The sequence below is a fragment of the Haliaeetus albicilla genome, chromosome 29 (assembly GCF_947461875.1).
Source record: "Haliaeetus albicilla chromosome 29, bHalAlb1.1, whole genome shotgun sequence".
In the NCBI taxonomy this organism is placed as follows: domain Eukaryota; kingdom Metazoa; phylum Chordata; class Aves; order Accipitriformes; family Accipitridae; genus Haliaeetus; species Haliaeetus albicilla.
The window spans coordinates 3,019,380-3,043,470 of record NC_091511.1 but is presented as its reverse complement, the minus strand read 5'-3'; the positions used below and the strand labels follow the sequence as shown (position 1 = coordinate 3,043,470).

The following is a 24,091-nucleotide window of genomic DNA, read 5'->3' as shown; positions in this document are numbered from 1 at the left end:
CCATAATACAGGCAATCCAAAGATAGCCCTTTGCTTGGATATTAAGCTCTTTGCCACCCAATGTGGTGGCACAGTGAGGTTTTCAGCATCCTGTATCCCCTGGAAGAATATGATATTGGTGGTGGAAGTTTGCTATGAGTTACTGTTAAATATTTCAACTCCGCTATTGGCTAACTTATGGCACTTCCTCGTTTTTACTGGTGCAGAGGGTGTGTTAACCATAATATTAGTTTTAGCTATTGCACAAATCTTTGGAAAACAGAAACAACTTCCTTTTTTACTGCTGCAGAGGGTTGGTATCCTGGTTTCAGCTGGGATACAATATGATATTGGTGGTGGAAGTTTGCTAGGAATTTTGCTAGAAATTACTGTTAAATATTTCAACTCTCCTATTTGCTAACTGGTTACAGCTCTTCCTCTTTTTTAGTGGTGCAGAGGGTTGGTTGACAATAATTACAGGTTTTAGCCATTGCACAAAATTTTGCAAAACAAACGGAAAGATTGCATTATAAGACAAGGTCAGGGGAGGGCTAGTTATCCTTTGTCCCGGTTTCGGCTGGGATAGTTAATTTTCTTCCTAGTAGGTGGTGTAGTGCTATGTTTTGGGTTCGGTCTGAGAAGAATGTTGATAACACACTGATGTGTTCTGCTGTTGCTGAGTAATGTTTAGAGCAAGACAGGGATTTTTCAGCTTCTCCTGCCCAGCCAGGAAGAAGGTTGGAGGGGCACAAGGAGTTGGGAGGGGACACAGCCACAACAGCTGAGCCAAATTGACCAAAGGGATATTCCATACATGTGAAGTCATGCCCAGTATGTAAACTGGGGGGAGTTGGCCTGGGGGGCGGATTGCCGCTCAGGGACTATACTGGGCATTGGTTGGCGAGTGGTGAGCAATTGCATTGTGCATCACTTGTTTTGTATATTCCAATTCTTTTATTATTATTATTGTCATTTTATTATTGTTATTACTATTATTTTCTTCCTTTCTGTCCTATTAAACTGTTCTTATCCTGAGTTTTACTTTTTTTTTCCCCTGATTCTCTCCCCCATCCCACTGTCGGGGGGGGAAATGAGTGAGCGGCTGCATGGTGCTTAGGTGCTGGCTGGGGTTGCTCACTCACCCCCCACCCCCCCCAGTGGGATGGGGGAGAAAATCGGGAAAAGTAAAACTCCTGGGTTGAGATAAGAACGGTTTAATAGAACAGAAAAGAAGAAACTATTAATGATAATGATAACACTAATAAAATGACAACAGCAATAATAACAGGATTGGAATGTACAAATGATGCACAGGGCAATTGCTCACCACCCGCCGACCGACACCCAGCCAGTCCCCGAGCGGCGAATCCCCCCCCCCACTCCCCAGTTCCTATATGAGATGTGACGTCCCATGGTATGGAATACACCGTTGGCCAATTTGGGTCAGCTGCCCCAGCTGTGTCCTGTGCCAACTTCTTGTGCCCCTCCAGCTTTCTCGCTGGCTGGGCAGGAGAAGCTGAAAAATCCTTGACTTTAGTCTGAACACTACTGAGCCACAACTGAAAACATCAGTGTGTTATCAACATTCTTCACATACTGAACTCAAAACATAGCACTGTACCAGCTACTAGGAAGACAGTTAACTCTATCCCAGCTGAAACCGGGACAGATATCCTTTCAGAGCTTTTTCATCCACCGCTGATGTTTTGGCCATAGCAAATGGGCTGAGCCATGAGGCTGTAAGGTGCCTGAGCAAGCTTTTAATTGGCAAGGTTAGGTATGAGTGGTACTACCCATCACCCAGCGCTTTCCAGGGGTGGTGGGGTCCTGTGGTGCTTTATAGCCAGTTCTGCAGGTTTCTGCTCCTTTTTATTTTATTTTGAAACAGGGATAAAATTTTAAAGGGAGAGGGGACTAGCAGAGAAGGGTGACTGATCAAGCCACCTAGGAAACTCAACTCCATCCAAGCTGTTGTTTCTTTTCTCCTCTTTTCTACCAAGGAGCAGGGGATTGAGGGTTTTCAAGGTTTTTCCATGCAGGTTTTCCATTAGCTTGACTTGAACTGAAGGTCTCTCCATGTGCTGCCCCCCCTCCATGCTTCCCATGTCACTTTACATCTCAATGGCTTCCCTCTCGCAGATCCACTTGAATTCTGCCTGGCAGGTCTCTGAGTTGGTCTGGTTGGCTTTCACCACCCCACAGCTCTCCGAGTCCATGTTACCTGAGACTTTGAACCTGATGGAGAGACAGGAGATGAAGCAGCTCCCACAGAAATGCTTCCTCCCATCTCCCAAAGCCCCCCCCCCGGGGTGCTCCATCTGCATCTGAGCATCTCTTTGGGCAACACTCACATCAGCTGGTCCAAGGGAGCCCCGTCCACCCATGTCCGGTTATGAGCACTGACAGATAAATGCAGCCCAATCCAGATGTGGTTGGTTCCCTCCGCGAGGCAAACCAGCCAATCTTTGGTATGATGGGGCAGCAGAAGGCTGTGTGTGAAAACCAGACCCCCCAGGATCGGTGGCAGTTTCCCCCTCTGGTACTTACCATGGATGCTCAGAAAAATTACGGCTGAGACCAGGAGGAGGCTCAGCAGCAGCAGCAGCATGGCTGCTTTGTAATAACATCAGTGGCGGGATGTGCCTGGGGAAAAAACATTTTGGAAGGCTTTATGGAGAAATTAGCAGTGCTGAGCAATGGAAGAACCAGTCGCAGGCATCAGGGGTGCAGTGCTGACTATCGCCAGGTGCATAGTGCTTATTTGGCTGGTGCAAGGTTAAATCTAACCCCAGCTGGGCAGACAAAAAAAAATACAATAACAAGAGTTGTGCTGTCCTGAGCATTGGCAAAAAAAAGGAGCAGAAAGAAAGGAGTAAGGATTGCTAAGAAATTACATTTCTTTTTGTTGGTTTCCAGGGTAGGCAAGAGGCAATGCCGGACTGGCCATCATTTAGGGAGATGAACCTGGAGGTGCCCAGAGGCAGAAGCATGAAACTGATGGACAAAATGCCCCCCAAGCCCCTCGTTGAAATTTCTCATGGCTTTTTTCACCTCTGCAGCAATGCTGAGGGAAATTCGCCCAGTGGAAGGAAAGACAAAGTGAATTGCAAAAATTGCTACTGCCTGTGGTTTCTTCTCATGGCCATGCTGGCCGAGAAGATCCCCAGTGCCTGGATCCATCGGCTTGGGCATCAGGGTGGGGTCCTTCACCTTCAATTTGGTCGTGATGATGTAACCTCCATCATCCTCCATCGCTGGTGTCAAGGGTGCGCTAAGTGAGCGTGCATGAAGAAGGAGGGAAGCTATTATGTGCAGAGGCGGTGTGGTTAGGTGAAGCTGGTGGAGGAAACCCTCACCACTCTTCCAGCTGCACCAGTGTAGCCGTCTGCAAGGTGCAAGTCTCCGATGAGTGGTGGGCATGGACCTTGGGGTGCTGGGGGCAGCTTGCAACGCCTTTCCTTGGGAGGCTGCTGAGGTCTCAGGCTCTTCCTTGCCAAGAAAAGCTTGGAGACCCACCACTGGGAAACAGGAGGAACCTCAAGATGGGAAAACACTGGATGCTAAAGAAGAAAGCGCCAGCAACCATGATGATTTGGGAGCACTCATCCTGCCCTCTGAGACTTCTGTGCCTGAAGCTGTGACCGTGCTATTTTTGCAACCTCTTCTGACTTTGGGGAAAACTCTGCCTGTCACTTTGAGTGACATCCTGGGTCTGGCCATGCACAGTTTGGTGCCCTTTTTTTCACATGTGTTGCCTCTGCCATTGCTTCCACGCTTGATGGCATGAAAATCACCACCATAACCCAAGCGATGGCCTCCCAGGAGCAGCAGTGGGGGATAACTGAACCTTTTATCCCCATGACCCAGCTCTGAGTCTTAGGGCTTGTGATTAGAGCAGCCTGGAGCGGGGACAAGTTAGATCTTACGTGTCCTGATGGTATTTCCACAAATACCGAAAGAAGCTGTCAGTTCCTATGACTCACAGTCTTGCCGCCTGCTTCATGACTTATCTCTTCCGTTGTGGCAAGCATAGTGGTCTGTGAGGCATCATTTCTCTTCCTGGGTGCTTGGCTTGCAAGTTGAAGCCCAGGCTCAGGCGTTTGGATAGGTGACGACGAGCGTGGCCACCTCCTCCTGCCCTGGGGATATGATGTCTGCGGTCAGGGGGCTGGAACACCCCCCCACACCCTTGGCATGCTCTGGGGGTTTGCACCAATCACCCCCAACTATCTCCACAGCCAACTCACCCAAATGATGATGGTTTTGCAGATGGCTAGAGCAGCAGTTATTAATTTATAATATTTGTATTTTTTTTTCTCCAAATGGAGAGGGTGGGCAGTTTCTCTGGGGAAAAGGGGGGGCCCATCGCAGAGGGTGCAAAGAGTCTCCCAAGCCCCAAAGGTCTCCAGTGCTCAAAGAAAGATGGGGACCACACAGAGCAGTGATGCATCCCTCCAAGCACACATTTGCAAGAGAGTTTGAAAGCAGAAACTGGGGGTGGACGTGTGACAACAAGAAACCGTGGGTTGGACTCAAACCCAAATGCATCCCAATCAAAATGAAAATCTGTCTTGATCTCCTGGTAATCATCCTTGCTGCAGCTTGCCCCATCTCCCTCTTTCCCTGTGCAGCCCGAGAAGAGCCTGGCCCCACCCTTCCCTTATCACCCATCAGGCAGGGCAGGCAACCTGCGGTTTGGTGAGAAACGAGAAAATTATCATTTCCACGTGGCAGGCAGTGGGGTGAAGCAGGACCCAGTCAGCATCAATCGAGCTCATCGTCCCTGAAAAACAGAATCTTTGGGGGCGGAGTGTAAAAGAGGCTGTTTCAGGCAGCCGACCAGATGCTGCACATCTGCGGCCAGATAATGTCACCAGACCTCAAATTCTTGCTTCTGCGATAACAGCCATGGGGGTTTTCCCAGGGCAGCTCAGAGAGTCTTCCCATGCTTTTTCTCACTGCCTTCAGTGCTCCCAGCCCTTCTCCCCAGAGGCTTTTCCCACTGGGTTTAACCTCCTCTCTTGCACCTCCTTCTCCTTGGAGCATTTTCTCATCCCTCTGGGCTGACTTTTCTCCCAGCCTGTTGCTTTTTCTCCTCGATGGAGAAAGCAGCAGCAGTAAGCCCAGCCCCTTGGTTTTTCCTCTGCCGTAGCGAGATGATTCAAAAACCACATTTAGCATAGCCTGACCTTTGCTTTGCACACAAACTGTTTCAAACCAGCTCCAAAAGCTGCCAGAGCAGTTGAGAATTGACTGCAAACCTTTGGGGAGCAGGTAGAGCATGGTGCCTTCGCCATCACCTGCCTACAGGGCTCTCTTAAAAAATCCCCACTGCTCTGGGTTTTTTCCGCAAAAATAATAGGAAAAAACCCATCAAAAAACGCTCTTCCTGCTTGGAAACTCTGAAGCATAAAGCTTAAAGCAACCACTGGTTTCTCGAGGTGGTCTCTCACCCCTTTGCCTTGCCTACAAGCCCAAGCAGGCACCCCAAGGACAGCACCCGAGCTACTGGGGTGCAGCCAAGCGTTGGGAGCGTGGCCGTCGGGCCATCCCTCCCCGAATGTGACGATACGCAGCAGCTTGAGGAAGTCACTTTCAGCCGACGTCGGCTCTCGCAGGAGGTAAGAGCTGGGGAAAGCAGCTGCTTGCCTGCAAAAATTGGGGCTGGTTGAATCAGTGGAGCAGGAGTGACGCTGTGGTTGGGATGGGGAGGGCAACCTAGAGAGGCTGAAATAATCAGCTGGCTAAATTAAAAATGGCATATTGAAGGGAGGGAATTAAAAAACCAAACCCCCAAATGACTACTTTTCAGCTGGTTTTATCGAAGCGTTTGCCATCATGGGTGCCCTGCCTTACCTGCCTATTTTATTGTGATTGTTTTGAGTTTCTGGATGTGTTTTTTCAGCTGCTGCTTTTTAATACTTTTTCTCTCTGTTTTGCTGCTTTGTAACTGCTTTTCAGTGCTGGCTTTTTTTTTTTTTTTCAGCCCCTTCTAGCTAACAGGATTGCTTTCTCTGGAAGGAATTAAAATCATGGTGAAGTGAGGTAAATAATTATACAATAAAAAGGACTTAGATTTGTTTCAATTCAGTGGAATTAATAGTGATTTGGGGGGAGCTGGAGTGAACTGGCTGGAAAGCACAGTGGGCTTGGGAGGGGTAAAACCTGGGCAGGAGCTCAGGCTGCCCTGTGTGATCTCTTAAATTTGGGCGGGGGGGGAGTGTGTGAAAAACATGAGCTTCCATGGGGTCTTTTTTAAGGGGATTTTTGCTTAATTTTTACAATCATTATTATGAAGCAGAGCCAAAAGCAGAACAGAAGTTTGAAATGGGGGAAACTGAAAGCTTTTCTTTATCTCAAGTTACTACTTTCGTTTCTCAAATATTACCTCAATGCTTCAGCAGTAACAGCTCTCCCAGCCCTGGGCTGCAGTTTCCTGCTCAAACCCTGCTCAGAGACAGGACAAAGTCTGGCCTTTGTGCCATTGAGTTTTGGGTACCTCCAGGGTTGGGGAAGCATCACCCCTTCCCAGCCTGCCCTTGTTATGACTTTTTTCTCTTCTCTGCTGCCAAATTTAACCCTAAAACTGCTTCTGAAACACTAGATCTGAGCACATCTTTGAGCACTGAATTTGCCTCCTGCAAATCCCCCGTGCAAGGGAAGGGAGAGGCTTTGCACTTTTTCCTGACAACCAACCCCGGTCCCTATGTGGTTTTAGAGCTTATTCCCAGAATAAAATGTCACTGTTATACCAAGCCCAAATTGCTGGGGCAGGTTCTTGGTAGGCTTTTACTGCTTTGTTTTGTAATGCTGAAGTACACAAGACCGAGGGAGGGAATTAACGGCCATTGCACCCATTGGCTCACGATTAGGAAAACAAGTGTGTACCCTTTGCTCCGTGCAAGGGCGGACACTGGAGGAAGTGAGATAAGGGGTTTGGTGAGCAAAACAACTTTGCTGTAAGCAACTGCTGGCAGCAGTAGTTTTCTTTTAAATTCAGCTTCTTCCTTCCTGTTGGTTCCTGGAGGGGTTCAAATTGCAAGTTCTGCTTCAACCCGTCAGGCAGTTTGCTCCATTCCTGCAGCGATGGCTCCCAACTCCTTAACAGACTTGTGTCCCCTTGTAAATGCTTAAACTCCCTTCAAACTGTGAATAGTTAATAACTTATATTTTTCTTTTAATATCTTTTAAGATTTAAACTACCCTTTAACTTTTTTCTCTCCCTTTTTTCCTCCTCTCCCCCTTTTTCTCTCTTTATCTTTTTTCCTCTCTTTTTTTATCTTTCTCTCTCCCCTCTCTTTTTCTCCCGTCTCTTTTTCTCCCCTCTCATGTCATCTTCTCTCACATTGTCCTTCTTTCTGTCTTTCTTTTCCCCCGATGTGGTTTTAGCACAGCACAAATGCACTCCCATGCCATGGCTTCCCGTGGTACGTGTTGCCCACGAGGTCTTGGAGTGTTGCAGAGGAAAAAAAACCCAAAGACTCCAGACAGCTTGGTGGGATCTTGCAAATGTGGGAGGCATGGCTGGCTGCAGATTTGCTCAGCCTTTTCCTTGTTAACACGCAGCTTGAGCCGCACTCCCTGTAGATGGTAGTGGATGTGAGTGAGCCCCTGGGTCTGGCACGTCTCTGCTTGCAATGGGGAAAGGAGCACAACAGCCACGTTCTTCAGACCAAGAGGAAGTGTTGAACAACTGCAACGATATAGAGAAAGATTGCAAGTGGGGTAATGCTGGGGAAAAAACCCAATGCTCTGGGTGAGGGCAGGGGGTGGGAAGAGCATCTCGCTCTGGTGGAGCACCAGTGGGGTGGGCATGGAGCTTTTGGGCAGGTGCAGATCAACCCAGGCACCTCTACGCTAAATTTCATGTTGCAGCCACCTCTAAGGGCTGAAAAGCCCTAAATCCATCTCCAGATCCTCAAACACACATTGGTGCCTTTGAAGGACACAGGTCCGCTCTCCCTGCCTTGTGGGCAGCCCCTTGAGCCTCTGCAAGGTCTCCCCACCCTCCTGAGCCCCAACAAGGTCCCTGTCCCAGCTGGGGCTCGGGGTGGACTGAGGATCCAGCAGAAAAAGAGCACAGGATTAGGGAAAGGACCCAGCCCACACCCTCTCCTGCTCTTTCCTCCCCCAGGGTCCAACACCAAGAAGCCCGACCGGGAAAGATCCCGCTCGTCTCGGGTTTTCGTCCCTCTGTGTGTGGTGCTGGTGCTCCTCGTCTTCGTCCTGCTGGTGGCCTTGACTGGTGAGTCCCATCCAGGCATCCCGCATGGGGACGATCCAGGCCAGGCACCCCTCTTTTGGGGAAGAGGGGATCGCAGGACTTTCCTAGCATCAAGGGATGCTCCCCAAGCAAAGCACCAAGCCTGCTTCAGGGGGGACCCCTTTTTTTTATTCCTAAATTGTGGTCCAGGCATCCTGGCTCTTGGTCAGCCACGTGATTCCCTTTTCCAAGGGCATCAACCCCAATTTCCCGCCTGTAGCCTTGAGGAAAAAAATAATAAATCCCATTTTCCTGCTTTTTAGGACTGCCCACACACATCTCTCAGTTTTTTCTTTTGCAGTTGTCCATTCAGGATCCCGTTTGCCTCAGCCTGACTTCTCCCACGTGTGCCCAGACGCCTGGCTTGGTTTCCAAGGGAAATGCTATTATTTTTCTGAGGCTGAGAGCAATTGGACCACCAGTCAGGAAAGCTGCGAGGCCCTGGGAGCTTCACTGGCCCTCATAAACACAATGGATGAGCTGGTGAGAACTGTGCTTGAGCCCCTACACTAGTACCAGGGTAGGAAACATGAAAAAAACCACCAAAAGAGACATGCCCCCCATCCCCCCCAAAAAAAGAAGAAAAAAAACCAGACCAAAAACGTGCTTGGCCCCAAATTGCACCCAATGCTGTAGCCGGGAGTGGATGTCTTGGGGAAAGCACCATCTCTGGGTGGGGTGATGGACACAGGTGGAAAAGAGGAGGTGAGGAAGACAAGACCAGCTAAAACATGACATTTCTTTGCTTTAAAGACCTTCATTAAACGCTATAAAGGCGAAGCTAACCATTGGTTTGGGCTGCGAAAGGAGAAGGATGACAGCTGGTGGTGGACCAACGGCACAGCCTTCAACAACTGGTTGGTCCCTCTGTCCCTGTTGGGCGCTTGGGGTTGGCAACTGGGGCAGGTTTGCCTCTTGGTGTGGTTGGAAATGGCCCCAGGGAGCTGCTGTATTGCTTCCCCCTGCTTGGATGGAATATCTTAGAGGGTCTGGGATGACCCATCCTGGGATGGGGACCTTCTCCTGCCACCGTGCCCAAGCAGCTCCTGGCTTTCCGTGGGAGGTTTGGGATGGACCAAGGATGCTGCACACCAATCCCCTATTAGACACCCTCAGCCAAACGCTACCCTTCTCTCCTAGTGAGGAAATCCCAGTTTTTCTTAATTTTTTGGGGGTTGCTTTCCTCGTTTCCTCCTTTTCTCGCTCACCTGAGTGTGTCGGCATTGCAGGTTTGAGGTGCGGGGTGGTGGGCCCTGTGCATACCTGAACCACGAGAGGATCAGCTCATCCCTGTGCCACACCAAGAAGAACTGGCTGTGCAGCAGACCCGACAATTACATCCTCTGGAAGCAAAAAGCATATCCATAATAAAAGACCCCATAAACAGGAGCTTCATCCCAGTCCCCTTGCCAGCAGATGGAGAACCGAGCACAGTTTCTTTTGGTAAATCCCTATATCTGACTCTATCACCAACATATATGAGTTCTTTCAAAAGCCATATTTTGCCTATAAGCGAGGCAGGTCCATAAGCTACTCACTTGAGTGAATTAATTTCAATGAACAGATTTTCTTGCTGTTGGAAGGAGGTGAAAAAAGGTGGGGAGGGAATTTGGTGAAATGGTGGATTTGGGTGAGCTTGGAATGTTTTAGAGGTTTTTTAAAACACAAACAAACAAATAAAAAAAAAACAAAAAAACCCAACACCCCCCCAACCAAAACCAAACAACCACCCCCCCTCAAAATCAAAACCCATCTTGCCCCCAAAACCCCTCAAAATCAAAAAACCTAAACCAAACCAAACAAAAAAAATCCCAAACAACAACAAATAATTCCTCCCCCCCAAAAGACACCCCACCCCACCCCCCCCCCCCCAAACAAAAAACTGCTTGCATTAGTCCATGTGATGATGTTCTCGGATGTGCCCAGGGAGATGCACGCTTGGTAGTATACTCCTTACCACAGTCGTCACTCGGGAAAACTTTTCTTAATAGAACTTTGTAATACATGCCATACATTTTGTGCCACCTGACCTCTTATTTGCAAATCTGTGTTATTTCAGTAAATTGAAACCAGCTAGTTTTGTAGGCTTTTATTGATGCTGTAGCTCTATCGACACACCACCTGGGGCACCGATGTTTTTGCTTTCCCAGCTCGGAGGATTGCCTGCACCCCCAAAAATTGTCTTGACCTGTGTGGGAAATGCATTTGCAAACCTTGAAATCTCTCACAGGACCGTAACGGTGAAGATGGGGGTGGCTTTACCCCAAATATTGGCAGCAAGCGTCTCACAGGCTGGGCATTTTGGGATGGGCACATGTCAGACAGAGGCGTCGCATTTCTCTCCACCTCCTGCCGTCGATGGGGAGAGCTGGAAAGGGTGTTTCTGGCAAACCCACTCATGTTCAGCGTTACAGATATCGACCTCCAACACCTTGTTTTTCAGTGTCCCACACCCTTCATCCACCTCCTGCAGGGTGCGAAACCTACAGAACAAAAAATGTTATTGCCTGAGAGGAGCAAACTCTTCCAGGCTTGCAGAAGAGGGGAGGTTTCTCCTGCCCTTTTTCTGCACCATCTCGTTGTGCTACAAATGATTTCTTGCTGGTGGATGGCCCAGATTTGAGTACAGGTTGCTGTGCTTGCAATAAGATCTGCAAGGAGCGTGCATGGACCATTAAAAGCTGTGTTGGTTGCATGGGATGGTGGGAGGTGTTGGGTTATCATGCTCTGTAAACCCAACTCTTGGTCTGCAAAGCTTTGGCAGGAGGAATACGAGACCGTTGCATAGACAGAAAAATCTTGGAGGGATGGGTCAGGGCATGCACCGGGTCTGAAATGGAGCAAAGCTGCTTTTTACACCAACAGGTTGCAGATACACTCACATTGTGGTGTTGAGGGGTGTGTTGTCCACCCATCTCCATTTCCTGTGGGATGATAGTAATCCAATCCACACCGGCTGTGTGCGTCCGCCTGTAATATTCTTGATGTACTCCTGGGAAATGGAGGTGACCGGTTGCTCCCAAAAATCTCTCTGCAGAGAGTTTTGTGGGGTGCAAAGCCACGGAGTAAATCTGACTCATTTCATCCCCAAAGAGATGGGACACGAATGTCCCCTGTTCTTTGAAGGCCTCCATGCACCATCTCTAAAGGGCCCTCTGGGGTGGAACTAGCTTAAATTCAGAGCCCAGGACACTGACGTCTCCGTCTGAGCTCTGTGTCCCTCCTCTTCCTCCCATGTCACAGGTGGGTGGGGGGACACAGAGGGGCTTTAGGTGATGATTCCACCCTTTTTTCTTCCCAGTCACTTCTTAGGAGACATCAGAGCAAGAGGTGGGTGAGAGCCACTGTTGCAGCCCCAAACCCTCCTGCCGCCGGGCACTTTTTGCTCCCCTGCCCACCTAAAAAAAAACCCTGATTTGCAGGTCTTTTTCAAACCTTCTCCTCTGTATTTACCTCTTCTTTCTTGTCCCGGAGCATTGCCAGCTGAGCCCCCTGATTTTCGCAGCCTTTCTTGCCTTGATTCCAGTTCCCCGTTTCCTTGGAAAGCCGGTAGCATCTGTCCCCGTGGAGCTGCCAGTCCTGGGGACACAGCTTGCAGCCAGCACAGGCTGAAGAGGAGAAAGAGCCATGAGGCAACCCAAAGGGTGGTCAAGGTCTTCCCCAGCCACCACCTGAAAGGCACCAAGGGTTTTCCCATCCCACGCCTCGGCTCTTTACCCATCCTTGAGTCTTTGTCACACGGTTGTGTTTTTTCCTGCTCAGTCACTGGAAAGGAGGAGGACGACTGGGGTTGGGTGGCCACAGGGACACAAATGGCTGGTTGGGGTGGAGGAAGGGTGGTGAGGAACCTCCTCCCTGGGGTTAGTCCTGCTCCTCCATGTATGCAAAAAGAAATACTTCCTTGCAACAACCCTCTTTGCCAAATAACCCTTTGGTGGGTCACCAACTCGTATCCCCAAGGGCATCCTGGCAATTGAAGGGCGGAGGAAGCCTCATCAAAAATTCCACCTGAGCATCCCCCAGCAGAGCTGGGTGGGAAGCGGGGGGGAGTTACCTGTGGGGCTGTCCTGCCGGGGCTTGCAGTAATACTGCATCAGGGCTGAAATCACGCATTGCTCCGTGTGGTTCTTTCCCCGGGTCTCGCTGCCTTGCCAGGGAATGCTTGTCGTCACCGGCTGCAGAGAGCCCTGAAAAACTTGGAGGAATGACCTGGGGTGAGAGGCTGCAGCCGTTTGGGGATAAAACCCACAAAACCAGGTAGGTCTGGGTTTGATTTTGTGCAACCCTCCTTTTTTCTCTGCTGTGGTTGCACCCGGTTAATTAAGCCAGCCTGAAAAACATGGCTTGTACACTCCACCCTTGTTTAAAACCTACGGGGATAGTCTGGGTTTATTTCACAGCGGGTTTACTTGTGGTGGGTGATATATCTTGTTGCATCTCTGTGGGCAACCTCGTCCCCTCCACAGGCTGAAATGCTGAAATAAAACACGATTTCCCCTCCAAGCCTGCTCGCTGGGTTTTGAGATATAGGTAAGAGCTGGTTACTCACCCTGTGCGCTCAGCACTACCACCAGCACCAGCAGGACGAGGTGCCCCAGCCCACTGACTTTGAGGACGACCCCCATGCCACCGTGGGCACAAGGCAGGAGCTGAAAGAGGCCACATTTGCTTAAAAAAATGTGCACATTTTCACATGAAAAAGCTGGGGTTCTTAGAGAAAGGAAAAAAAAAAAGCCCCTCTGTCAAGTTGGCAAGTTTGAGCAGAAGTTAACGGCTGCTTTGCTTCCTCCAAAAAAAAGAAAATAAATCACCACCGATGAAGTTGGATGCAGAATTGAGGGCATCACCTAAGGGTGGGTTTTTCAGGTGGTGGAGGGACTGCAGGTAGCCTCAAGAGCAACCTTGGGCACCCAAAAATAGAGCTTAGCAGACCCGACACCTTCTGAAATTGGCTTAATTTAGAACAGGCAAAACCTGCTCGCAGTTGAGCTGGGACTCGGTGGGACATGGGTCTTTCCAGACCTCATCTCCCCCAGGATCCCAGACATGGTGTCGGCAGCTTTGCCTCCCATCAAGGTGTGTTGGCTCACACTGGGCTTCTTGGGACCCCTTTTTGCTACCCAGTGAAGGGTCTTGGAAGCAAAACTCTTCAACCTCCAGATGTTTGCTGGCTTTTCTCTCCCCCATCCCTTCCTTGCTTTTTTTGTCCTCTGTGCAAGCCAGGATCCTACCTTAGACACTTAATCCATCCAGCGTTCTCCATGTATCTTGGAAAACTCAACATGGGGATGGAGAAGCAAGCAAACCCAAAAGTCTTCCCAAAGCAAGCAAAGCTTGAAATAAGTGCTTTTCCCCCAAAATAGCACTTACCGTGACGCTTCTCGGCAGAAGAAAAACCATCCCCAGGATGCCTTAAATCAGCATAAATTATTTCCCCAGCCATGACCGGCTCAGAAGATAGCAAGAGTGTCCCAAGAGTGAAGCCGTTCTTGGGCAACGTCTCGCCTTATGACCAACCTGCTCGCGCCTGCGTCCAGCCCCAGGAAATGGCATCGTCTGGACCTTTTATCTTCTTTTTTTTTTAAAAAAAAAAAAAGTGTATCCTAGAGCCTTCCCTTGTAAATTAAGGCCAGTGAGGAGGGGTAGGTGTCCTCTAGCCAGGTGGCGGTCACACATCTGGAGGTGTAGAAACACTTATGCGTTTAATGATTGTGCCAAGCAGCTGGGAAAACATGCAGAGATGAAAAAAAAAAAAAATCTAATAAACCTTTAAATAAGGGTTTTGAGGGTCAGGCTGATGCATATCAGGGTCTGGATCAGCATGGCTGGAGGCAGATAATCAGGTGAGAAGGAGACAGGTAATATTTGGTATTTCTTCCCCAGAATATTGGCTGCAAGCGACTTGAAATGGCTTTTACTGTGCACGGCTTTTTCTTCTGCTCCTGCTGCTTTTGACACAATAGTTGGCCTCTTGTTTTATCCTGTGGTGGGGAGATCCGTAAATGGACGGGGCATGCAGGGATTGCCCAGCTTGTCCACTGGAAGAGGCAGAGAGCATCTTTTTTCCTGCCTGTTTCCCGCCAGCTGTTAATGAATTTTCTCTTTTCTTTTCTTCTCTTTTCTCTTTTCTTTTCTTTTTTCTTTTCTTTTCTTTTTCCTTTCCTTTCCTTTCCTTTCCTTTCCTTTCCTTTCCTTTCCTTTCCTTTCCTTTCCTTTCCTTTCCTTTCCTTTCCTTTCCTTTCCTTTCCTTTCCTTTCCTTTCCTTTCCTTTCCTTTCCTTTCCTTTCCTTTCCTGTTGGTTTATGTTGGTTTCTTTTATTTTATTTTAATTTTACTTTACTATCTTTTACTTTACTTTATTTTGATTTTTATCCTGCAAGCACATCCTCCCACCCCCAGTGTGTGGTTTTACAGCATCCAGATCTGGGACACTTTGACCGTTGCACAGAGCAACCAGCAATTCCCAGGCTACGCTTACTTTTTTTCCCTCCCTTTTCTTCTCTCTCTCTTTTTTTTTTTTTTTTTCGTGTAAACCCCATTTGCAGCAGGTTTTGGCTGGTTCTGTAACACCCCCGGCAATGGCTTTTTATAGAGGTAGAAATGACGATTATTTTTTTCCCACGCACCCAAAAGACAGCAAGAAAAAAAAGCAGAAACTTGCCCCAATACCTGCCAGCAGCAAGAAATGCAGTCACAGAGAAGAAACCCAAAGGTCCCAGCAGGAAAAGCACTGCCTTTTTAAAATTTTTATTTTAATTTTTATTTATTTTTTTATTTTTATTTTTATTATTTCATTTTTATTCTTTTTTTTTCCACCTGCAGGCTTTGTTAGTCTCATGGAAAGTTTTTGTGGTGAGCTGCTTTTACGCTTTGCTCTTGTGCTTTGCAAAAGCAGTGGCTCTGGTGGCGTGTGACCATTGCTTAAAAAAAAAAAGTAAGTTATTGTGGCGGGTAAAAATCTGGAGGCAGAGAGCTTAATTGCAAGAACACTTTTTTTTTTTAGTGTTTTCCCTGTTGGATGCATTCACTTGATGATCCCATTTATTGGGGGGTGGGGGGGAAGGATGGGGGTTTTAATAGGGGTAGAGGCAGACAGGATCCGGTCTTGGCTCAATGACTCAAGTTTGCAGGAGGTGGTTGCCTGGAAAAAAGATATATTTTTATCTAAAAACTTCATAAGATGGGCTGGAGGGAACCGCCTGCTCTTCACCCTTTGTCCTCGTAGCACCCTCGAGGTCCCTTTTGGGGTGCCCCGACACCCCAGAGCAAAGCCATCTCCAACAGCAAATGTTTTCCCCTCCTGCATCCCAAAATAAACTTTTTTTTGAGAGTCTGTGCTCCCCAGCTGAAAAAAAAAAAGCTGTAAATGCAGGAAAAGGAGGTGAAGAGGGTGCAGGGTGGAGCTGGAAGGGAAACCACGGAGGTTTTGCTTGTGGGCAGGTGCCCTTGGTCAGGCAGCCCCTTCCCCATCTGCCCCGGAGGATCCTCATGAAAATCCCCCATAAAAAAACCAAAACAAACCTAGTATTTAATTTTTAAATACTTTCTGTTTCACATTTCTCTTAGCAGGAGAGGGTTGCACCTCGGCAGCCTGCTCATTCCCACCAGCCGTATCCAGGTAAGGGGTCTGGGATGAGCTGGGGGGGCTGGTGGGAGTTGGACTTAAATTTAAATTGTGGGGAGAAAACTTTAACTGCAGGGACAAAACTTTAATTGTGGGGAGAAAATTTTAATTGAGAGGAGAAAACCAATGTCCTCTGAACAACTGCTGCTCTTCTTAAAAAAACAACATGGTTTTGGTTCAAGATGGCAGCTTCCAAAAAAAACCCCAAACAACCCAACCCTCCATCTACTTTCTCATCCTGCTGCTTTCCGACAAAGGAAATACTCATTCCCTGGGATTTATGTTTCCTTTCTTTCTCCGATGTCATTCTTTGCGCTGTCCATTGATATTTCTAACTGGTAGCTGGAGACCCCCATGGTGCAAAATTAATATTATAGGGGTAGAAATTACATTTTCTGCAATGAGTTCCCACCTCTGCCTGATGTACCTTGCTGACGACCCCAATCTGAAAATCCTATGGGGAGGCTGAGGACCAACAGACTTCGTGACACATCTGATAGGTGAAACTTTGCTTGGCAGGTGAGGCAGGAGCACCTATGGAGGTGGAACCCCCAAAATGAAGGAAATGAGGGATTATTCCGGATTTTGGGGTGTGGAAAGGAGCAAGCGGGCAGGTAACTGTAGAGCAATGAACTGAATAATCACTGTGTTTTTTTCTTTTTTTTTAATACTTCTATAATTTGAGAACAAAAACCAGCTGAGGTAAGGGGAGGGGGGGGTGTAGGGAAAAAAAAAAAAGCTTTTTCTAGCACTTCCCTCAGGAAGATTTTTGTCAATCAGCAGCTGGTATTTTTGCTCTAAATGATCTCATTTCAGATACCTTGGGTTATTCCCACATATGATTAATCCTCCCTGAGGCACTTGAGTCACTGTTTCTTTTGGGTCTTTTTTGTTTTTTCCCCCAAAAAGTCCAGATTTCTGCTTTATTCTGAATGAGAATAAAGCAATTTTTGAATAGTTAAGGTGTTAAAAGACCCTAAAAAATAAGTCTGGGTTTTAAGTCCAGTTTAGACACATCAGTAAAATATTTATTAATCTCTGCCTTCCCTTCAACACTGCCCTATTTTAGTTCTCTTGCATCTTCCTCCCATCCCCATCATCCTCTTGGTGCACAATAAGGTAGAAAAGGGGCTTTTTTGGTCTTTTCCATTGTCTGTCTCTACCCAGCCAGGGACTAAGACTTTGAGGACTGTTTTTTTGATTTGCCATATTTGTTGATCTGTTGATTTTTTTAATTTGTTGATTTCTTGATTTTTTAAAATTTGCTGATTTTTTAAATATGGCTTTTTTATTATTATTTGGCATATTTGGCTTCTGACTTACTTTCTAATATTATTTTTGCATGAGGAAGCAGGGAGGAAGGTTTGTCCCATGAGATTTGGTTCATGTGACAGAAGGGGGCAAAGAGGGGGAAGCTTAAAAGAAAAATGGGGAAAGTCCCCATGGTTGAAAACACTGAGATTTTTAGGTAAAATCCTTAGGAAACAGAATTTTCTTTGCTCATGGTGGGGGGAAGAGCATGTTCTGGATCACAAGACCCAGAGATGTAGTGACCATGACTCAGGTCATTTGCAAGACACAAAGTATCTCAGTTTAGGTGGAGCAAGAGGTCCACTGAGCTTTAATAATGAAATAGAACCAAGAAATTAAAACATAATTCTAATTATGGTGCATTTCAGAGCAGGAGTTTACAGCTGGCATTGGGGAGGGGACAATGTTCCCCTACTAAGGAAGAGTTCTCAAAAGTGAAAAAATACATGATTTTATTCTGTGCAGAGAAGAATTTTTGATGTTTCTCACCCAAAATGACAGCAAGTCTACCTGGTGTGGGGAAGAGACTAACCTGTCATCATTTGGGCATCAAATGATGCCTGTCCTTCAGGAAGGCTCTTCCCAAAGGTGCTTCTGATGAGCATCACCCAAGTGCTCAGATGTGGGGCTTGGTGTTCTCCACGATGGCCCGACATGGTGAGAGTGCATTAAAAATCCCCTTCATCCTTGAGCAAAAGGAGGAAAACCCATCTTTTGGGCCAACGGCCTGGACCTGGAGTGTGTTGCTCCCCTCTGTACGCCCCAAAGGCGTTGAAGGTCTCTTCTCCTGCAGGTTACAGCCTTGAGATGAAGCCGGAGGCGCGTGTTGCCTGTCAGGTGATGATGATGGTGCTGTTCATAGCTCTGCTCGTCACAGCCATCACTTTTGCAGGTGAGTGTCGAGGTTTTCATCTCGTGGGGAATGTCCCTGAGATACTTTGGGTTGTTGCACATGTACCAGGTCCACCTCCATGCTCCCAGGGAAGCCGCAGCCCGACCCAATATGTTGTCCTCTCCAGGTGTTGTGGTTTAAGCCCAGCCAGTAACAAAGCACCACGCAGCCACTCGCTCACTCCTCCCCACCCCGCTCTTGTGTGATGGGGAGGAGAATCAGAAAAGAGAGAAAAGAAAAAAAAGAAAAGAAAAGAAGAGAAGAGAAGAGAAGAGAAGAGAAGAGAAGAGAAGAGAGAAGAAAAGAAAAGAGAAGAAAAGAGAAGAAAAGAGAAGAGAAGAAAAGAGAAGAGAAGAGAAGAAAAGAGAAAGAAAAGAGAAGAAAAGAGAAGAAAAGAGAAGAGAAGAAAAGAGAAGAGAAGAAAAGAGAAAGAAAAGAGAAGAAAAGAAAAGAGAAGAAAAGAGAAGAGAAGAGAAGAGAAGAAAAGAAAAGAAAAGAAAAGAAAAGAAAAGAAAAGAAAAGAAAAGAAAAGGAAAAGAAAAGAAAGAAAAGGAAAAGAAAGGAAAAGAAAGGAAAAAGAAAAAAGAAAACAGAACCTCGTGGGTTGAGATAAGGACAGTTTACTGAGACAGCACAAAAAGAGAAGTTACAACAGTGGTACTAATTAAAACATACAAAAAGAGTGATGCACAGTGCAACTGCTCACCACTTGGAACCCAATGCTCTGCCACTTCCCACACCAAGAGCCAAGAACTCCCCTGCAGCCCACTCCCTATTTATATATGGAAGCATGATGTCACACGGTATGGAATAGCTCTTTGGCTAGTTCAGGTCAGCTGTCCTGGCTGTGCCCTCTCCCAGGTTCCTGTGAAAATTAACTCTATCCCAGCTGAACCCAGGACACCAGGAGAGGGACATTTCAGTGAGCAGAGAAGCCTTTCTACAGAAGACCAAATTGTCTGTAGGAGCTGATGTCATCTGGAAATCCTTAAAAAAACCACAAGAAAGAGCCATTTCATGGGTACAGACATCTGAACTTTCCCAAAGATGTTTCCTTCAGAGAAAACAAACAGCCAGAGATGTTGGCATGAGTCCTACAAAGCCAGGAAGTCTGCAGGAACAAGAGAACTTTTGTCTGTCCTTTGCCCATTGCTACTTTTGCACTCATGACAGACAGCAATACCTAAGGGTGCATTTAGGGATAGGGCTATTCTGGAAGTCCTCCTAAAACTTGTGTCTTTGAAGGCCACCACCCTGTTTTCTTCTTTGAAGGTACAGCACCCACATTTCTTGTCCAATGCCATAAACTGGGCCATGATTTGAGCTTGTTTTCTCCCTACAATCCACCCAAGATTTCTCTTCGTGTTTTAGTTTTTCTTTCCTCTCACTGTTGAGGCAGGTGCAAGAGTTTTGGAGGCCATGGGATGGAGGATGACCTTCCCCCCCTCAGAGAGGCAAGGAGAAGGTGCTGCTCCTTAACGCTGTTGCTCTATCTATGACAGTGCAGGCTTTTCAGCCTCGTCCCCAACCCTGCTTTCGGTGTCCGTTCGACTGGATCGGGTACAGAGGAAAATGCTACTATTTTTCGGAGGCTGAGGGGAACTGGACATCCAGCCAGGACAATTGCTCAGCACTTGGTGCTTCCTTGGCCATGCTTGACAGCCTGGAAGACTTGGTAAGGAGACATGAGGCCATGGTTAGCATGGGGGAAAAAAAAAAGCCACCAACGTATTTGCCACCTTTTGGTTTCTTTGACTGCTCTTCCAAGGTCTTCCTTGGAGATCTGGGGTGAGGAGATGGGGAGAATGGTTTTCTTGAGGGTAGGTCATCATGGGTCTCTTCAAATTTCTCACCAAAGCCAACCGATGCAAGAACTATAGCAAAAAAAAGCCCTGTTTTGATGCAATAATAAAGGTCTGCCTTAAGGATTACACTTTTTGGTAGCAGATTGAAAGGTTCCAGCAGGTAGGAGCCCTAAAGGACCATGAGCAACTGTTAAAATGTAGATTATTGGTTGGAAGGAGGTTTCTGCAGATGGTGACCTGCTGGAGATGTCCAAAAGCCCTGTGACCTGCCATAAAGCCTTTCTCTCTCCTCTTTTTCAGAGCTTCGTGATAAGATATAAAGGGATCTCAGAGCATTGGATCGGCCTTTCACGGGAAGATGAGGAGCAGCCGTGGAGATGGGTGAACCACTCGCATTTATCTCGCCTGTGAGTCTGTGGTTTTCATCGTTACATCGCTGGTTGGTGTTTCCTCAGCCCCGAAATGTGCATTTCTTCTGGCATTTGAGGTGCATCCAGCGATAGCAATGAGACAATGATGTTTGGGAAAGGCAACAAATGTTGCATCCAGAGCTAGTCTTCATTTTCCCCTTTGACTTGAGAGGTGGAAGGAGTGTGTTTGGCAGGGAAAACACTGTTAGATTTTTTATTTTTAAATAAGTCTTTTTTCTTTCAAAGCTTCATGTTTCTTATGGCTAACCTGGACTGCTGCCAAAATAGAAATAATTCAGCATCCATATTGGCGTACTGATGCCCATGAGGATGCCTGAGAACTGAAGGGGGGTGGGGGAAAACCAGCATGTGATTTTTCTCCTTTTTTCTGCTGTCCCCATCTGAGGTGGGTTGTCTCACCTGTCCTTCCAGGTTCCGGATCCACGGTGGTGGCCTCTGCGCCTACCTGAACAACAACGGGCTCAGCTCCTCCCGCTGCAGCACCGAGAGGAGCTGGGTTTGCAATAAGCTCGAGCCGCAGAGCCCGAGCAAGGGCAACGGGACGAGACGGGCTCAAAACCTTTGCATCAGCTCCTAAGGGGCTGCGGGGAGTGCTCCTTAAACCCAAATACCTGGTAGGGAAACAAAACAAAAACCTCAAAAAATCCACAGAAAAAGCAAACTCAGAGAAAAAAAACTATTGCCAAAACTTGCTGGTAAGAACCAAAGTTATTACGTGTTTGCATTTGCCAACCCGGCTGCCATACAACCAACGAAAAGTATCTGGTGATTACTCACAGTACCCTTGAAGTTCACACCTGGTAATGACTTATTCATAACCCCACCACAATTAAATGTCAGAGCAAGAGGAAAGCTGTAGCTGTACTGATGACTCTAGAAGGACTCTAGAGGCTGAAGCTTAGCAAGATGTCTGCAGCCTTGCACCATGCAACCAGAAAAGTGGGCAAATACCATAGGATTTTTTCTTTTCCCACTTTTTGTGAAGTTAAAGCAGCAACCTTCAGGCTTGGTTGGCTGAGAAAAGCCTCTTGACACCTTACGAGTATGTGGAAATGCTGCAAGGATGGACAATGCTTGCAAGACCTCCAAGAATTTGCTGCTCTCATCTTCAGGAAAAGCCTAAGTTGCAAAGCCGCCAAGTCAACCTGTGACGATACGTGGCTCTGTATCAAGAGCAAGATGAAGGTGAAGAAATTTCCACACATCAAAAGTCATATTGTTCTCTCCAAGGACACAGCTCTGGGGGGTGGGACAGCGGCAGGATTGGGGAGGATCTGCCAAGTCAAGGTTGGAGCAACCAGCTCCAACTGGTTGGAGAAAGGAGGTGACATCTTCACCTTAACATGCCACTGAGGTTAGGTATAAAAAGTTTTTAAAAAAAAACGAGTAAAAGAGAAGGTTTTTCTCTGTACATTTTCATGGAATGCTGTGTCCAGGAAAGACTTTCAAGCATCTCATCTTGATGAAAGCTGACACATTTGCATGGACAACAACATCCAGGAGAGACTTTTTTTTGACGAGCATCTCAACTCGGGGACTGTGGGTGAAGGTGTCAACGTGAGGATAGTAGGATTTTAGCAGCACTTCAATTTTTAGTGGTATTTAGCGGTAACAGCTAAAGCATCCAGCTTTTTCCCAGGACTGATGAAATCCTTTGGTTTCTCCTCTTTAGCAATTTGGTGATCATTGTCTTCTCAGATGGTCTCCCAGCAATGTTTCACCAAAGTGAGGGGTTTTGGGGGGCAGAATTATGGATGTCCTTGGCTCATGGAGTTGGCAGCTCTGTCTCCTGGGATCAACAGGGTTTAGCCCAGCACAGCCCAGACCCTGGGGAGATGGTTCCTGCTCCCCCTCCATGCGCATCCTCACCCTGCGAAAGGACCATCTTCAGATCAGCTGCTGTTTTAGCATCGTGTAACACTCAGTGACAACTAAATTTAGTGTTTCTGAGGGCTTTTAATGCACCCTTGAGCTGCTGGCAAGATTTTTCACAAGACAAGATGGTCTGAGGGCAGTATCAGAGAAACGATGCCCAAACTGTTTAACGATAATTTCATAATTACTGATGGAAAACAGCCAAATTTAACCTGGAGTAGGGCACTATCACATCATCATCATCATCATCATCATCATTATCATTATCATAATCATTATTATTATTATTATTATTGTTACTGTTACTATTACTATTATTGCATGTGCGGGTTAAACAACAATGCTGAGAGTTACAGCCCATTTTCCTCCCCATGGTAAACACATGCTTCAAATATTGTAGCTTGAAATCCACTTTCCCTGGATCCCAACCAACTCTTGCAGCCGAAATGAGGAGAATTGCAGCAAGAGATCTCACACCTCTATGTTTAGTTAAGCGCGGCTGCTCGGGCTTAAATTCAGGCTTTTTTTGGGTGCTTTTCAGACCTGTTCTGCCTGCAAAAGTGTTGCAAAATGGGACATTAATTTATTATATTATGCTTTTAGCTTAGGAGACCTCACTTGCATTTCCATGGAGTTACATGTGCACTGTCCCACCCTTTCTTTATTTGAGATGAAACATTAAAAAATGAGAAAAAGCGTAGAATTATATCTAAAATATATATATATATCCTAATAATAGGAAAAGACCTAGAATTAAATCTCTGCTGTTAATGAGGAAATACTGAGTGTTTATCGGCCTCTTTGAGGAAAAGAGCAAAGGAAAAAAAAACCACAAACCCTGCATTTTTTGGTCTTCTGGCATGCCTTGAACCTGCAGGATTCACCCCTGCAGGATCCATCAGATGGAGATGGAATAGCTGCAGTGAAAACACCAAGTGAGGAATTTTCCCAGAAATTTCAAAAAAAATTGATGGATGAACAGGCAAAACTTTGCCCTTTTTTTTTTTTAATGCATTTTGTGATTTCTCTTCCGTTCTGTCTCATTGCACCAGGTGCTGCTTAATTCACATGCATCAGTTTTAAAGGTGGGGGTTTTTTAAGCAGCTGATGCTTTTGAGATTTTTTTTTCTGCACAATACATTATTCCCATTTGTTACAGACTGAGTAATTACTTGTGGCGACTATATGCAATAAAAATTTATTGTTGGTTAATGAACCTATTCTGGCACTGCCCTTAATCACCTGCTTCCATTGAAGCACAGTGGAAAACGCTTCAGTAGCTGCCATTGCCTGTTATTTTAGGTTTTTCCCAGCCTTTGCACATCAATGTGAGGGGAAAAAAACTGCTTTAGGTGGGTGAAGTGTGAGGGGTTGACAGACAAAACTCTTCTCCCACCCAACCTGGAGCATCTTTTAGCACTGCTGAGTGCCTCAAGCATCCAAAAAGCAGATTACTTTTTTAAAGACTACTGCTATTTGTTAAAGATGCTCTCCGAAAAGCAAGATTTGGGTGAGTTGCAATTATATTTTCCAGGCTTTCTTAGTGGCTTCGTGAGATGTGGTCTAGGATATCGCCATGGTCTTCAAATCATTGGCCGGGGTTGGGATAGCTGTTCGCATCAAAGCTGTCTTGGAAGCTTTTCTGCTTCCTGCAGAGCTGAGAAGCCCCCCTGGATCCAGCTGGTCTGGGGATTTATTAAATAAAAACCTAAAGAATGAAAGAACTAAAAAAGTAAAAAAATATAAAAACCTAAAGAACTAAAATCCTAAAAAAATTGTAAAAGCTACAAAAACTCTAAAGAACTAAAAAAACCCCTCCAAAATATAAATTAAATCTTTAATACTTAACAGGCAATGCAATTTCTTTTTAAAGGAAGTGAATGTGCATCCAGAATTGTCTTAGTCTCTGGT

General features: G+C 46.6%; 3 protein-coding genes and 1 long non-coding RNA gene across 10 annotated transcripts; 2 read left to right on the top strand and 2 right to left on the bottom strand.

The window, feature by feature from the left end:
• Nucleotides 1-4,917: 4,917 nt before the first annotated feature.
• LOC104319958 (C-type lectin domain family 2 member B) lies at nucleotides 4,918-10,320 on the top strand. Of its 5 annotated transcripts, none has more exons than XM_069774173.1 (7): nucleotides 4,918-5,600; nucleotides 5,966-6,024; nucleotides 7,546-7,704; nucleotides 8,114-8,224; nucleotides 8,529-8,725; nucleotides 8,996-9,099; nucleotides 9,472-10,320. In XM_069774173.1, exons 3-7 carry the CDS (start codon nucleotides 7,617-7,619, stop codon nucleotides 9,608-9,610), a joined length of 639 nt encoding a protein of 212 aa, XP_069630274.1. In that variant the 5' UTR covers nucleotides 4,918-5,600; nucleotides 5,966-6,024; nucleotides 7,546-7,616; the 3' UTR covers nucleotides 9,611-10,320. The 5 variants fall into 5 exon arrangements, with proteins under 5 accessions (XP_069630274.1, XP_069630275.1, XP_009920237.1 ...); XM_069774174.1 differs by having other exon boundaries at nucleotides 7,369-7,704; XM_009921937.2 differs by having other exon boundaries at nucleotides 5,066-5,600; nucleotides 8,544-8,725.
• LOC104312767 (killer cell lectin-like receptor subfamily B member 1B allele C) lies at nucleotides 10,317-14,379 on the bottom strand. Its single transcript, XM_009926123.2, is given in 7 exon segments — nucleotides 10,317-10,725; nucleotides 11,125-11,234; nucleotides 11,696-11,850; nucleotides 12,297-12,437; nucleotides 12,792-12,864; nucleotides 12,866-12,891; nucleotides 13,613-14,379. Coding segments are annotated over 7 exon segments (744 nt in total). The 5' UTR covers nucleotides 13,686-14,379; the 3' UTR covers nucleotides 10,317-10,559.
• Nucleotides 14,380-14,740: 361 nt separating this feature from the next.
• Nucleotides 14,741-19,643, bottom strand: LOC138682800 (uncharacterized). Its single transcript, XR_011322724.1, has 2 exons — nucleotides 17,710-19,643; nucleotides 14,741-15,383 (listed from the first exon to the last, which is right to left on the bottom strand). It is a non-coding gene; the product is annotated as an uncharacterized lncRNA (long non-coding RNA).
• On the top strand, nucleotides 15,339-23,396 carry LOC104324236 (C-type lectin domain family 2 member B). 3 transcript variants are annotated; one of them, XM_009928299.2, is made up of 6 exons: nucleotides 15,339-15,860; nucleotides 16,386-16,480; nucleotides 17,971-18,069; nucleotides 19,572-19,744; nucleotides 20,175-20,281; nucleotides 20,717-23,396. In XM_009928299.2, exons 2-6 carry the CDS (start codon nucleotides 16,423-16,425, stop codon nucleotides 20,880-20,882), a joined length of 603 nt encoding a protein of 200 aa, XP_009926601.1. In that variant the 5' UTR covers nucleotides 15,339-15,860; nucleotides 16,386-16,422; the 3' UTR covers nucleotides 20,883-23,396. The 3 variants fall into 3 exon arrangements, with proteins under 3 accessions (XP_009926601.1, XP_069630289.1, XP_069630290.1); XM_069774188.1 differs by lacking the exon at nucleotides 15,339-15,860 and having other exon boundaries at nucleotides 16,004-16,480; XM_069774189.1 differs by lacking the exons at nucleotides 15,339-15,860; nucleotides 16,386-16,480 and adding an exon at nucleotides 16,603-17,834.
• The last annotated feature ends 695 nt before the right edge of the window (nucleotides 23,397-24,091 follow it).

What these genes read in the sequence shown, in the direction of transcription:
- LOC104319958 (XM_009921935.2), top strand. Translation starts at nt 7,617, where the DNA reads ATGGGGAAAGGAGCACAACAGCCACGTTCTTCAGACCAAGAGGAAGTG. An exon ending in TAAACACAATGGATGAGCTG is followed by an intron (nt 8,726 to 8,995) that starts GTGAGAACTGTG and finishes TTTGCTTTAAAG; the next exon opens with ACCTTCATTAAACGCTATAA. An exon ending in GGCACAGCCTTCAACAACTG is followed by an intron (nt 9,100 to 9,471) that starts GTTGGTCCCTCT and finishes TCGGCATTGCAG; the next exon opens with GTTTGAGGTGCGGGGTGGTG.
- LOC104324236 (XM_009928299.2), top strand. Translation starts at nt 16,423, where the DNA reads ATGAAGGAAATGAGGGATTATTCCGGATTTTGGGGTGTGGAAAGGAGC. An exon ending in TTGACAGCCTGGAAGACTTG is followed by an intron (nt 19,745 to 20,174) that starts GTAAGGAGACAT and finishes CCTCTTTTTCAG; the next exon opens with AGCTTCGTGATAAGATATAA. An exon ending in CACTCGCATTTATCTCGCCT is followed by an intron (nt 20,282 to 20,716) that starts GTGAGTCTGTGG and finishes CTGTCCTTCCAG; the next exon opens with GTTCCGGATCCACGGTGGTG.